The 15,170-nt window shown below is 43.6% G+C and overlaps 1 protein-coding gene and 1 pseudogene across 1 annotated transcript in view; both read left to right on the top strand.

Moving 5' to 3' along the window:
* The window catches only part of FER1L6 (fer-1 like family member 6), a 109,868-nt gene extending 106,468 nt beyond the window's left edge, over positions 1–3,400 (top strand). The window contains exons 39-40 of the mRNA XM_006916569.1: positions 1,665–1,765; positions 3,114–3,400. Of these exons, the coding sequence (XP_006916631.1) occupies positions 1,665–1,765; positions 3,114–3,297 (285 nt within the window). The 3' untranslated portion in view covers positions 3,298–3,400. The remainder of the gene's footprint in view (positions 1–1,664; positions 1,766–3,113) is intronic.
* Positions 3,401–11,243: 7,843 nt separating this feature from the next.
* Positions 11,244–11,362, top strand: LOC112483753 (annotated as a pseudogene).
* Positions 11,363–15,170: the final 3,808 nt, after the last annotated feature.

Raw genomic sequence — 15,170 nt, 5'->3', positions numbered from 1 at the left:
ATAGATAGATCGAACAAACGAATGAACAAATGAACCTGAGACAAAGTGGGTGTTCAGCAAAGCATGGCAATTCCAGTTAGAGTTACAGCACCATTACTCTACTGTTGATAGATGTGTAGAAGAGTAACTAGAATGGAGAGAAACCTTGTATTTTTTTCTTTCCTGATTTTCAAACATTTTCTGAGTGCCCATATATGTAAGTTTATTGTTTATGGGGCCAATATTTTCCAATAGGAATGACAGACTCTGTGTGTGTGTGTGTGTGTGTGTGTGCGTGCGTGTGTGTGTGTGTGTGTGTGTGTGTGTGTGTGTATTTAAGGAGCATTTTTGGATTATGGGACATTTATTGCATTCTGAGTTGTGCTAAGGTTCTAGTCTAGAATGGATGAAACCATCTAGGTTTGAACTCATGACTTGACTTGTAAAAAAAGCCCACTGCTCTTCTTTACTAATTCAGGCAGTCATGTCAATGCCTCTCTTCTCCAGCTTCAACCACACTCCAAATACTCTACCTCTCTCTAATTTCTCCCATGATTACATTTTCATGGCTGCCAGCAACCAAACCTGCTCGTTAAGAAGTCCTGGCTTTTTCAGGGTGACTAGGTAAGTTAACATAAGACCATTGGTTCACCAGAAACTTAGTTGTTTTTTTTTTTGCTGGGGTAGGACAACAACTATGTCTCAGAAGTCAAGTAATGCCCTGTACACAGGTGTTTAAGAAAGAAAGTTTTAAAACAATTGTAGGCGCTAAAATACTTCAATGATGCTCCTTTCTTCTACCAGTTCTGTGTCCCTCCGACTACCTAGAATTCAATCCGCAAAACCAGAGGAGGCAGAAGAAACTTCCCTTCACCAAGAACAGAAACTCAAAGAGATCAAGGACCCTAACCTCCCTAATCATTAAGTCCCCAGCGCCTGAAACAGTGCCTGGTGTACAGGGGCTCCCCAAAAAGTAGCGAATGAATGAATGAACAAGAAAGAATGACTATTACCTTTGCAAGGTCCCGCCTCATTCTTTGATAACCCACGACTTATGTCATTGCCAATACCTTTGGGACAATTCTCTGAAGTGGCGCATGACTCACAATTTTCAAACCAGAGAGGCCGTTTCTTATTGAGGGAAAACAAGAGAGAAGAAGTGCTAGAATAACAGGAGAATTGTAAAACAATCAGTAGGGACAACAGAAACAATGACGGATGACGGAAAAGCCATTTAGCGAATGTTGGGACACACCTACCTGTTTCCTCTTGAGAACCATTGACAGCGAAGAAAAAAGTAGATTTCAAAGAGTTCTGCCACTCAATAAGTCCCCTTTCTAATTCCTACGAGTTTCTATAATTCATATTATTTCTTCAGATATTTAATGATTACACGCGAAACAGGACGTGTGACTGAGCACACGCGTGTCTGTGTACATGCACGACTCTCTTGCTTTCACAGACCTCAACAGGAACATCTGTACCATCTCATCTGGAAGAATTACAATTCATCATAAAAAAGGGCTTCTCCCAGGACCCAAAAGACAGCGATATCTCTTAAAATAAAACAGCAGGATAGTCAGAATACTTCCTGGACAATCTCCCACATAATAACACTTTTTCTAGAAGGTTGGTGATGCCCCAGCGGGACTTGAAAAGAACCAGAAACTTGTGTCTTTGTGCAGGGCAAGGTCGAAGCCGAGTTCCACCTGGTCACTGCAGAAGAAGCCGAGAAAAATCCTGTCGGAAAAGCTCGAAAGGAACCGGAGCCTCTGGCCAAGCCCAAGTGAGTGGAGTCGTGAGTGGGAGCCTCGGAAATGGGACAGGCTTTCACCATCCCCAAATCAGAGAGTGGGGGCCTTTCTCCAGGGGATCCCTGTGGGAGCACCGAGAAGCCAGGAGGCAGCCAATAGGTGCCACCAATCCATATAGCTCCTTGTTTCTATCATTACAAAATAGTCTAAAAAAAAACAATCCAGAGCGTTTGGCAAATGGAGAGGGTGCTTCTCGGTAATACTCCACATAAGCATTTCCAGAATAATGTCATGTAATTGTTTCTCTCATTTTTATGTGAATATGAATTTCACATGATTTTTTTCTACTTGTTCTCCAATCATGCATATGAAATCATCTTCATGTTTTATTTATCCTTTGCTGAAAAGTTTTGCTTTGTTTCCACAGTTGTCATAGTTCGGATTTTTTTTAATGGCTGTAGAATAGTCCATAGACTTGGTGCCCATAATTGAATTGGTTGCCGTCCCATAATTGAATATTTAATTTACATCTACCTTTTTTTCCATTATCATAATATGATGAAAATGTTACCCCTTTATAAATTATTACTTTAAAGTAAATACTTTAAAATTACTAGAAGAAAGGATTACCTTATTCAATTTAATCCATGGTTACATATGAACTAAAAAGTAAATACATATAGATATGAAATATGTTTACAAAACGTTTCAAATTGTATTTGTGCTATTCCCCCCGACACCCCAAATGTCTCGAGATGAGTGGTCCTTTCTCTATCTATCGTAGTGTTAGGAACACAGAGGATGCTTACTTATTGATCAATTCAAAATTATTTATTGCGCTCTGGCAGTGTGTACCTACTGAAAAAACACTTTAAAGAACACAAAAGAAATATAAGACACGGGCTCTGCCTTCCAGAAGCTTTCGATCTGTTTAGGAAGAACACACAGACTCATAAAATAGTTATGGGGGTGTAGAAGACAAATATGTTAGATTCATAAAGGGGCTAAGTCAAGTGATAAGTGAGATCAGAATTCAGAACGATGTGGACCATGGTGGGCTGGGGTGGTCAGGGTGGGCTTCATGGAAGAGGTAGGGCTTGAATTGGTCAGGGCTGGACAGATGGAGGGCACTCAGTCCTCTGTCTGGGTTCTAACTAGACTCTCGCCCTCCTCCAGACCAACCTGTAAATGATGAGAGATCGTTATTGCCCCAAGTGTTAGATTGTTCCTACTCTAAGGCAACATGGTTTTCTCCTGTTCTCGGGCCTCTTCTTGTGGGCCTCTAGAAAGTGGGAGTCAGAAATATATCCCGTGGTCTAGAGAATCCTACGTGTGGACAACACGGCCCCCTTCCCTGATTTTCCCTCGCTTTTCTCTCAGCCGCCCAGACACCTCCTTCTCCTGGTTCGTGAGTCCTTTCAAGTGCCTGTACCATCTCATCTGGAAAAATTACAAGAAGTACATCATCATCGCTTTCATTCTGATCATCCTCATCGTCTTCCTGGTCCTCTTCATCTACACCTTGCCAGGAGCCATCAGCCGAAGGATTGTTGTGGGCTTGTAGAGGACGGTGGAGCACCTGGGCCTCTTCTACTAATCCCCTCTTCTTCCTCCTCTGGAAATACATGCGTGTGCCCTCTGCAGGCACGCGCCGGGCGCTGTGGGGATGCAGCCAAAGGGCCCAGAACCAGTCCCTGTGTCTAAAGGCAGATCAGCTTTTCTCAGAGGAGATGGAAGAGGAGTGGTCCCTCCCTAGCCCAAGCCCTGCCACCTCTGTCACACTTATAAGCTTTAAGTCATGTTTTCGCCCACGGGCAGCACGAAATAATGACTCCTTTGCCTCAGAGTAATCAATGGTGACCTCTGATCAACTTAGGTGAATGATGGTTTCTTTTTTTATTTTATGTGATTGGTATTTTTCTGAGAAATTTAATTCTGGATCTGAGATTTTATTGGAAATGCTTCCTTTTAAATAAAAATTTTGCGGGCAATCAGTTGAACACATCTTAGCAGGATTTTAACCTGGCCCATACACCTTAACCTCATTTAACCCTTACAGTTTACAAAATTCATGCACTTCTTCAGGCTGCAAAATGGGCTTGGAGAAAATATCAGATAAATCACCTAAAACAGTTCACGGTTGAAATTCTCATTGAGAGACGAGGTGTTCCTGGTTTTCCATTAAAGTCAACACTTGTGGAGCTTGTGATCAGTAGTCGTGGTGAGTCCTGGAGAAATCCATCTGATTTCTGCTCTGTGGCAATTTCCAAGGGGGAGTTTTATAAATATAAAATATAATTCTGTGTACGTGCGTAGGGGACGGAGGCGGGGCTCCATGTGCCAGTAGGCATTTTCTTCAGCCGGAAACACAGGCGCCACCAAAGACGGTGTTCCCACAGGCCGTGACATGCACGCCCATCCCTGGCACCACCGCACGTGATAGATTCTGTCATAACTCCCAGGCACTAATTCATTTCAAAGGCAGTCCTAGAAACAGTATCCTGTGCACTTGTATCCTGGGGCCGGTTTTTCTTTAAAGTAAACCTTCGAACTTCAAAGTAACACAGTCTGGATCTGTCTTCCCCTCCCCCATCTAAAGGAGTAAGGAGCTGGCGTTCTCAGTTAAAACAAGGAGACAATGGAGTTGGAGTGTTTGGCCTCACACACACATCAGTATGGCGACCTTTTCTTCTTTCTGTTGGGAGGAGACATTTGGTGGTATTGAGGAGGCTGGATTGGGTTCCCCTCAAGAAACCAGAAGCACTATGGCTTCTGTTTTTTGGGGGGTTTTTTTTTTTGTTGTTTTTTTTTTAGGTAGCCTGGCAAAATGTTACTCTTCTAAAATGAAGGCTGTTTGTTTCCACACAGAAGTCATTCCAGAATGTTCCTGAATTAGAAAGATTGAAGTGTGTCCTGTGTGATTTTAGGCTTAGTGTTGTTGTTCACGGAATTATGGCCCGAGATGCTCACTCCCAAAGACATATTTTCCTAAAGTGCTGAAAAATAAAGTGTTTATGAAATCGGCGATGTTTCCTGGTGGAATTAGTTGTATAAACCATGGTTCATTCTTACCCTGGAACAAAACAGCCACCGGTAATGACGTAGTCAGAAATACTTGGTATGGAATATACACATGGAGTACCTCGTAAATTAAAGAAAAAATAGGTTGGAGAACTGTATGTATAGCACGATGTAAAAAGAAAATATATATACATGCATAAATAAACTGTCTGGAGGAATACGCAAAAATGTTAGTAGCGGTCATCTTTAAATAGCAGTATCTTCTTTTTTCTTCTTATTTTTCTGTTTCTCCTAAAACTTCTCAAATAAAAATGTATTATTTTTAATGTAAAAAGTTTAATAAATAAATATAAATTTAAACGTGTTTATTTAAAAATATTTATTGGGTGTCTCCTATGTGCTGGGCAGTGGGGATGCAACAGAGATAAGACAAATATAGCCCCCGTTGCCATGGATTTTGCATTCTAGTAGTTCAAGATCTCGTTTTACCTCCAAATTATGGGGCTTTCAAGAAGAGCACCAGGTAAGGCATATGTTTTACGCATGAGGTTTAAGAAAAAGCACATCGTACATCTGTGGTGTTGAAAAGGAAAAGAATAGCATTATTTTGGGACAGATTCAGAAGTAAGGTATTATACTTCCTACTGGATTCTGGACAGTAAAATAACAAGTCAACTCTTGATAAAACAATGCACCTTGTTTAAATCCACAATAAAATCAAGCTGAAAATTGAAAATCCTTTGAAGTGAAATAGAGCTCATCGACTTGGCTTTGACGTCCAAATGCTGAAAAGCCTTGAGCAGAAGTATTTAAAACATTTTCAGATAAGATGGCGTTGTAAGAAATATGTGAGAAGAGATAAGCAATGATGATTTTGGAGTCAGCAATGTCTGGTGTTCTATACATAGATTATTGCTTATGGCCCATCCTGCATGGAAAAAAACAAACAAAAACAATAAATCCTAGGCCTACTTTGCAACCCTGGCCCTAAAGATATTACACTTTAAAAATAAAACAATTAAAAAACTCATTTCCCAAGAAGTTGTCATGAGTCCCTATTTGTGTTCTTAAATAAGATTAAATTTATTCATTTGGCAAGTTGAAGTTTTCCTTACAGCTTAAATCTGTTTCAGATTTAAGATTTGTGTATGTGTTTTCCATTTGAATCCTTTTCCGCAAACTCAGCCAAACAAAATTAATACCAGCAACACCACCACCACCAAACAACCCACAGGATAGGAAACCCAGTTCTCTGTCTCTGTTAGTTGAAACCTTTCTTTTTTGGTACCTTTTTTTGTAAATAGCAATTACAGGACTGACTCCAGAGCCAAGGCCAGATGGTGTTTATTTAGTCAACAGATAATTACTGAGCCTCATCCTCATTCCAGTTGCTGTGATTAACACTGGAGACACAAGAGACACAAGACTACACAATCAGATGAAGTAAAATCTCTGCTCTCATGGGACAGAGTTTGACACAGAAAAGACATTAATCAAAGAATCACTCAGATAGATAATTATAGACTGAAGGATTGGACAAGGGCAAAGTAGTGAAATCAGGAAGAATATCACGAAGGGCCCACACCTTGTCTGGCAGTCAGAAAGGCTTCCTGGGGGAATGGCTGAAGGGAGATGAACGATGAGGAAGAGAGATGGAGAGGAAGAAGGGCACTCCAGATAGAGAGGATGGCATGTGCAAAGGCCCTGAGGCGGGAGGGAGGGAGGCACATGGAGGGGTCTGAAAGAGGGTAGGTATCAAGCGAGAGGCAGAGGGTCCTGAGAGGGGGCTGGAAAGTCATGTAAGGACCACATCCTTAATTTTTTAAGAGCAATGGATAACAAAGGACTTCTAAGCAGTGGAGAGGTATGATTAGACTTTCATTCCACATGGAGAACAGATTAGAGGTACTGTAGTCCACCCTACAGAAAGGATGGTTGTTTTCACTTAGTAATGGTGGCAGAAGAGAGAAGTGGAAGGTAAGGAGATTATCACTTTAAGGCTACAGGGTGGTCTAATAGGGAATTCAGGGTCTAATATAGACTCCTTCATACAAGCCGTGTGACCCAAGCCAGCTAACTTCACATCTCTGATCTATACTTTCATTGTCTGTCATATGGAGAGGTTCATATACATGGTGATGAAAAGTCCATGGCATATTCTTGTGCAAAGGTAACATGTTGATGGCTTTATAACATAGAGTGTTTGAAAGGATGGATTGAACCCACAGCCAGAATGTGAAGGGCTTCGAATGTTATGCTAAGAAGGTTGGCCTTTATGCAGCAGAAAGTGGGGACCCCTGGGAAGATTTAAGCAGAGAAGTTGTGTGTTGGAGAAATGGCTCTGCCTACAGTGCATGATGGGATGACAGGGACAAGATCCAGAGGCAGGGGGACATCTTAGGAAGCAACAGCTAAACCCTGGTGGGAGATGAGAACTCATGTCACAGATGGAGAGGAAGAGCCAGATTCTTAAATGTCGATGAGGTTCCCCGCTCCTCTGCAGCCCCCCACCATTGGCACCCGAGATGCCTGCCAGAGAAGACAGGGAAGTTTGAATCTGGCTGCACCATTTCTATCTGGGCAGGTCACTTAACCCTCTCACAGTCTCAATTTTCTCGCCTGCTAAGAAGGAATTATTATCTACTTGGCAAGAATTGTGAAGATTGGAGAAAAGGTATGTAAAGTGTCTAGCATGTGCCTGGCATGAGGCCAGTCCTCAAAGGATAGTAGTGAGTAGCACGAGCATCATTTCTGTGGATAGAATCAACAGGATGCGGAGTCTAAGTAGGTATAGGAAGTGAGGAAAATGCATCAGACCTATGTTTTAGAAATGTCCTGGCACATGCACCAAGAAAGTTTTCAACCAGTAATACTTCCAAGGATAATCTGATGCTGTAACAGATTACAATGAACTCTGTGGATTAAGACAATACAAATTTACCATACAGTTCTGTAGATCAGAAGTGGATTAAGACAATACAAATTTACCATACAGTTCTGTAGATCAGAAGATCTCGCTGAGCTAGAAATCAAGGTGTCTACAGAACTGCCATGCTTCCTGGAGCCTCCAGGGGAGAATCTGTTTCCTTGCCTTTTCCAGCTTCTAGAGGCTACCTGCATTCCTTGGCTCTGTTCTCCACCTTCACCTCTACCATTAACTATCTCTGTGCCTGTCTTCTGCAGTCTCTGACTATAGCAGGAAAAACTCTTGCTTTTAAGGACCCACGTGATCACACTGGATTTATCCAGATAATCTAGGATAATCTCCCTTTCTCAAGGTCCTTAACTTAATCACATCCACAAAGACATTTTTGCTTTTTTTAAAGTAACATATTCCCAGGTTCTGGGGATTAGAACGTGGGCTTTTTGTCAAGGAGGCATGATTCTGTCTACCACACTGAGTATTATCACCCGGGCCTTGCAATTCAGGCCAATTTGGAAGTCATTTCAGTAGAGCTTTGAAAGTTGGTGGGATGATTATGGTATGTGACCGAAGGAAGCTCCATAGACACTTTTCTCTCTGGAACAAGCTGTTTCCATCCTTTGTTCAGACTCTCAAGCGACAATGTCTCAGGAAAAAAGGAAGGATACATTCCATGCCTCTGACTCAATAAAACCCTCACAAGCACAGTGGATGGATGAGGTGTGTTTGGAGCTGGACGAGGTGCATTTGGAGCTGGAGGTACAAGGGCGCTGCCATTTCCTCCCACGTCTCTGCCTCAGGAGCCTCCAGATAATCCTCTTAAATTCAGCTTTCCTTAACACGGCAGTAGTTTTTTCCAAATCAATAGAGAACATGTGTCTCTGCTCTCAGTAGTTTATAAAGGGCAATTTGAGAAAACAGCAACTCTGTTTTTCTCTGAATCATTGTACTAGGGGAAAGACTTAACATAATGGTAGTAAAATTTGGCCAGAGACACTTACTGGCTGTGTAACCTTGATGAAGTTACTCAACAACTCTGACTCTCGTCTTTCTGATAAGTACAATGTAGATGACATCCATCTTATAGGATTGTCTGTGTGTGGGCATGTGTGGTGGTGGCTGGTGGTCCTTTCTGCAGATAGAGATAGAAGAATATTCATAAAGTGCCTACTTTACTGCATTCTATATCATAATATCTAAATTAATGGTCACTTGCTGTTTAAGAAATAACTGATGTCTTCTGAGTGCTGTTATAGATTATGAAGTGATACATACATTTTCTCACTGATTCTCCCAACTGTCCCATTTTGTAGACGAGGAAACAGCTCCAGGGATTTCCAAGACCCCTCACTCATTCGTAACAGATCTAAGATCCAAACCCAGCCCCCTCTCTCGTGCCCCTCCCCTCTCTCCTTTCAAAGGGGCTGATGACTGGTTTAAGGTGGGTGGGGCTGCCCCCAGTCAGAAATGCAGTATTGATTTTTAAAAGCTCATCCATCCCTTAGGGGTTCAGTCACAACCCCTAGAACATTTCAACTGTGTTTTACACAACCCCGTGGATGCACGTTTGAGTCCCTCTCTCTTTTTTTTTTCTTTTTAATAACCACTGCATTTGATGGTACAAAAATGTAACAGGCATCTCTCATTCATGCTGCCTGGTTCTTTTTGATTCTTTTCTCCTTTTGTCACTTCTTGGAATGAGAATCTCCCCCATCCCAACGCAGAAAACGGCCTCCAAGCTCTTTATAAATCAGACATAGACCTTAGATTTGGAAATTAGCTATGTGAAGGAGCAGGCAGGGTAGAAGGCAGTTGATCATCTAGAACCCACTGGTTGCATTCCAGATACCCATTCTCACCTTCCTTGCTGGGCAGGGAAGCCCAGCCAAACCAGGGGCAGCCACGTGCTGAGTGCTGAGAGCACGTCTTTCATTCTCTTCCTCTTGGGAGTAGCTGGGGCTATATGAGCATAGCTCCGCGGTAGGGCTTGGCGGACATCTCCCTAAAGGGAGTTCACTCAGCTGACGGAGCCTTTGTGCCTTTTCCTCTTCCTCTTTCGTCCCACCTGAATTGTGGATGCGATGGCTGGGGCTCCATCAGTTACCTTGAATCATGAGGCAACCTCGACTATGGAAGACACCACGAAGAATAGTGGAGTAGAAAGATGGGATGTTAGGCTGCTTTTGGCATATGGACCCTCCATATCAACACTAAATTCACAATTGCTGGGGCAGGAAAAACAGCAGTGAAACTCCAACACTCATTATTAAATGCTTCCACTTGGAGGTAACACAAGACTCTTCCGCTCACATTTTATTGGCCAAAACAAGTCATGTGGACATGCCCAACTTCAAGGGAGCAGGAACTACCTTCCCCCGTGTGCTCAGAAGTAGAGAACCAGATGCTGGTGAATAACAGTAATGCTTTCCACATTGCGGGTATGACGAGTCCCCGTTTACAGATCGAAAAGAATAGGTGCCATAGCTAATTACCAGGAAGTTCTGTTTGGTTTTAAAACCATCTTCTTTCCTTATTCCCAACATAATAGCTACTACATTATTATGTATTAGATATAGACTATTTTCTCCCTAAAGACCTATACAATTTTCCGCCTGTACCTGTCTTTGTGACGTTTATGATGATTTAATGAAAGGGCTTGCTAACTGTAAGCCAACTGATTTTTAATAAAACAACAAAATTCAGAGTGTGGTGAATCATTTTTATGGCTTTCCTGAGTTCCTTCCCCAGATCTACTTACGGCTTTAAGAGTCCATTTGGGGCTCTTAGGAAATACTCAAGTGGCCCTTTTCTTCCTGTAGCATTCAGGAAGCAAAGCTGGAGTCATGGCAGTTAGGATCCGGGCATGCAGAGGCACCAGCCGTGGCCACTACGTGTAAGTAAATTTGCACCGATGTCCATTTTTTAAAATAAGCATTAGAAGTGCATGACTCTCTGCTCATGTTGGTCCTCCCCAACAGCAGGGGGCTCCCTCTCCTCTGCCAAGCCCCAGTGTGCCTCGTTCACACCTTGCCTATGATCCGGAAGTGTTTTACTTGGTGCTAGAATCAATATGTACTTGTCATTGTGCCTTATTTGTTCATCCTTGCATACTGAGCCCTCAAATCCTAGTGACTGATGGCAGAAACGGGATTGCAGTAACAGTAATAACCCCCAAACTGGAACTCTCTTGACCCAATTCGATCTATAAGAGTTCAGCTACCTAAAACGTCTTATTCCCTCCCACATAAAACCTTAAGCCAGGCCCAGGACAGTTTACCCACCATCATTTTACCTCCAGCTACAAAGGCAGGAACAGATATGTGGACAGACGCGAGACTGGGGTGGCCGTGTGACAGTGTTGGTCAATGACAGGTATTAAGTCTGCTGGCTGAGGCTTTTGAAACACTCTGGTTTTCCTGACAAAAGGAGTGTCACAGCTTTTTCTCTTTATTCTATCCCCCGATTTCTTCCTGGAATGTAGATGTGATGCTTGGAGGTACAGCAGCCATCCCTGCACATGAGGCCTGAAGCCAAGGCCAATTATAAGGTGTCAAGAAGTGTGAAGGGTCTACGGCCATGCCACCCTGAACAAGCCCGATTCCGTCTGATCTCGGAAGCTAAACAGGGTCGGGCCTGATTAATACTTGGATGGGAGACCACCTAGGAAGACCGAGTGCTGTAGGCATAGCAAATAAAAAATAAGGGGTTGTAAACTGACAAGATCCTTGCAATCTGTGAGGTCAACCAAGGGTTGCCTCGCCTAAAAAAAAAGAAATGTGAGAAGGAACCTTAGCTCTGCATTGGTCCACTTTAGACTTCCCATTACATGGGGGAAAGAAAAAAAAACAACCCTAACCTGTTAGTCAGGTTTTCTGCAGCTTGTAGTCAGCAGCAATCCTGACTGGTGCAGAATGGCAAGGCACGCGTCTCCAAAGTTACAGATGATATTAAAATTGCTTTCAAAGAAAAACACACCCCTTTGAGTCTAAATGTAGAGGGAAGGCAGGGCAAGAGGCAAGGACCGACCAGGTTTGGGAGCAGAGGCAGAAGTCCCTGAAACTGTAGACTGCTGTAACCCATTTTAAGAACATCCCTCTCCCCATCCTGCCACATCAGCATCACTCACACATAAGCAGAGGGCAGGGGCAGGTGCGAGAGCGAAGCTAAAACCTCCCTGCAGCTCTTCAATAATTCAGTGACTTGGTCATTTGGCGAGTTGGCTTTCAGTAAATTAGCTTTCAGAGAATTGATTTTCACAAAGCCTGTGTTTTCAGCTGGAACCATTGCCATTGCTCAGGGCTGCGAGACTCCTCCAACAGCTGTGCCCTCACCTGTGCCAGATCTGGGCTGCGGCCCAGCGGAGGGGTCGTGGAGAGGGGACAGTGCCCCCCTCCTCTCGTATGCTCCAGGAGGGACCCTGGCAGGGATCCCCTCATTCAGAGCCCTGCAGGAGTCTTGGCTGAGCAGCTCATTGGCATTTGCTCTCTCTCTGGAGGATTCAGGCATCAGCCCCTTGAGTCGGCGAGACCAGGCTCCCCTCTGAGAACTGCGGTTTCATTCTGGCCAGGCTCTTGGTGCCTGTCCCTGGCAAACCTAGTGCTCTGTCCCTCCTCAGCTTCTCCCTGTGGACCTGGGAATGGTTGCTTTGGGAACTAAGTGGATTTCTTGCTCTCTGTTCTGTGGACAGGAAGGCCGATAAGGCTGCCAGAGACGGCTTCTGCCGGATTCTCTGGTGCCAGGAGCTGTCAGACTTGGTGGTCCAGGACCAAAACCAGGAGGTGTGGGGTGGGAAAAAAGACTCATAGAAATTTGAGTACAGACTAAAACCAAAGTCAAGAAGACTATGCAACTGGACCCTGAATCTGCAGGGTTCCCAGACAGGAAGGAGACAAGAGGGTAGAATGTGGAGAGACCAGAACCAGTAGGAAGGGTCAGAGCAGAGGGTGGGAGTCAGAAGCCAAAGTCCTACTAGAGAGAGGAGTGCCGAGGCTCTGAGAGGAGGGCGGGAGCCCTGGGTACAGGGGGAAGGGGCTACCAAGACCCTACCCGCAGGGCTGGTTCAAGCCATCTTTGCCTTATGTACCACACCCCTGAGGAAAGGGATCTCAGGATGGGTCAGGTCCTGGTGTTTTTTTATTTGTTTGTTTGTTTGTTTGTTCGTTTAATATATAGACTTTATTTTTAAGAGCAGATTTAGGTTACAGTAAAATCGAGTGGAAAATACATAGAGTTCTCATACACCCCCTGACGCCACACACGCACAGCCTGCCTGCCTGTCAACATTTCACACCACATTTGTTACAACTGATGAACCTACATGGATGAATCATTATCACGCAAAGTCTATAGTTTACATTAGGGTTTATTCTTGGTATTGTACATTCTATAGGTTTGGATGCATATATAATGACATGCATCCACCGTTATAGTATCACATGGAGTAGTTTCACGGCCCTAAAAATCCTAGTGGAGACAGAAGAAAAGGGTTTCTTCCAATGGCATCCACTGGCACCCCTGTGGCTGATGAGAACTGGGGTAATTCGTGAATCGGGTATGAATGTGGGGATCACATTCGGGATGTAAATATAATGATACCACCCTAACTACTGGTGATTCTTATGTTCTTTATGCTCTTCTTTTCTTTCTTGTTTATTTTTTTTCCTACAGTTAACATCTGTAGCATGGTAATAAGGAAAAAGAACTAAATTATAATGAAACAATAGGAATAAAACTCGAAGATCAGTAATTTGAATAATCAAACCCATTTTTTAAAATGTGACCCTTAGATCATTTTCTCCTGTACCCCAGTTGGCGTGTATTCTGAGAGGCAAAGTTATATTTACCAACTGATGCAGAATGAATGATGAGCAAGGACCATGAGAAATGGGTCCCACATTTACCCTGATGACCCTCAGATTATCCAGTGGTAGCACTGCAGTTTTTAAGAAGTTTCTGTTCTACTATCTTCCCCTTCTCAATCATAATTAACTGTAAGTTCTTATCTGGATTCTCTCAAAACATAGACTGTATTATCTTATTCTTTCCCATATACCTTCTCTGAATTGAAATCGTGATTTCATGTTACGCCCTGCATTGAAGCAGCATTTCTCACCTTTTAAGCAAGCGAGGCTGATGACACGATTTGCTCTATTACCCACTTACTCAGGTTAGAATCCTAGGAGATGGAGTTTTGGTCTCAGATCAGCTACTTCCTGAATGCACGGCCTTAAATGTCCCTAAGACTCTTCATCCAAAGAGTGGAGCTGGGCAGCACTTTCCCCCCAAGTGTCAGAGTGTCCCTGGGGATGAGGGTGGAGATCAAAACCAGTGCGGGTGGAAGTGCTGTGTACACTGTAGGGTACTGTCCAGTGATTTGCAAAGGGATTGACCTTTTCACCTCAGGTGCCAGGAAGCATAGAAACCAATTCAACTAGTAAATAAAGAAATTCATTCATTCATTCATTCATCTATCCATTCATTTATCTGAAAGGCATTTCCGGATCACCTTCATCACCTCTGTGTTTGGAGCTGGAGACCCAAAGATGAAAAGGAAAATCTAGCCTGGGACTGACTCTGAAAGGTATAGGACACAGTGATGCTGCAGGTGTCCAGATGACCTTCCACCCACTCTTCACAGTCCTGGGCTCTGAGACCACAAGTCTGATCACTGCTAGGATGGAAAAGCAAAGCTTCTGCCCACTTCTCCTCTGGTAACTGATAGAAATTCACATCCTCTTTCCTTTTTACAGGAAAGGAAAAATAAACACTTTAAAAATGACAAAAGTCCTTCAGTCAGGAACCTGGACTCGGACCTCATCAGACAGTAAACACTTGAACTAGCAGGGAGTAAAGATCTTCTCTAAAGAGCATCCACTGGAGAGGCTGAAAATAAACTTTTTGAAAAACCGAGTGGGTGGGTCTCATCCCCTTCACATCAGTTTATTGCAAACTCCTTTCCAAGCTCTGTCTAGAAGCACAGGAATAATCAAACACACATAGACAGATACACACACAGACAGAGGACCTTCCATCCCTAGAGGACTGAGTGAAGACCAAGAACAGAATGACTCACTTTCCCACAGACCAGATCTGCTCCACAGTAGGCTGTGCCCCATGTGACGTGGCGGCTGCTGGAGAGACACCTGGCTCCCCCCAAACCACATGTTAGCTCAGCCGCTCCTGTTCCACTCCAACCTGCCCTATGGGTATCTGTAATTTCGTTCTTTTAGGTTAAGATATGGTCTCTGTTATAGGGTTGGTCAAAGTGGGCAAAATGGGGCAAGTCAAGTTCCAGGTGTTTGCAGAAAGAAGGAGTTACCAGTGAGTTGTCCAGGACGGAGAGGCCCTCTCCAACATGTCTAGCAAGAAAAGGTTCTACCCAGTGGTTCTCAGACTTCAGTGTGCCCTAGAATCATTTGGAAGCCTTGTTAAAACGGATTGTTCCCTCCGCCCCCATACACGGTTAGGTAAATAATTTCAGATGGAAAGGTACA

The sequence above is a fragment of the Pteropus alecto genome, unplaced genomic scaffold (assembly GCF_000325575.1).
Source record: "Pteropus alecto unplaced genomic scaffold, ASM32557v1 scaffold164, whole genome shotgun sequence".
NCBI lineage: Eukaryota > Metazoa > Chordata > Mammalia > Chiroptera > Pteropodidae > Pteropus > Pteropus alecto.
The sequence above is the reverse complement of the archived record's forward strand: the minus strand, read 5'-3'. Positions and strand labels throughout refer to the sequence as shown.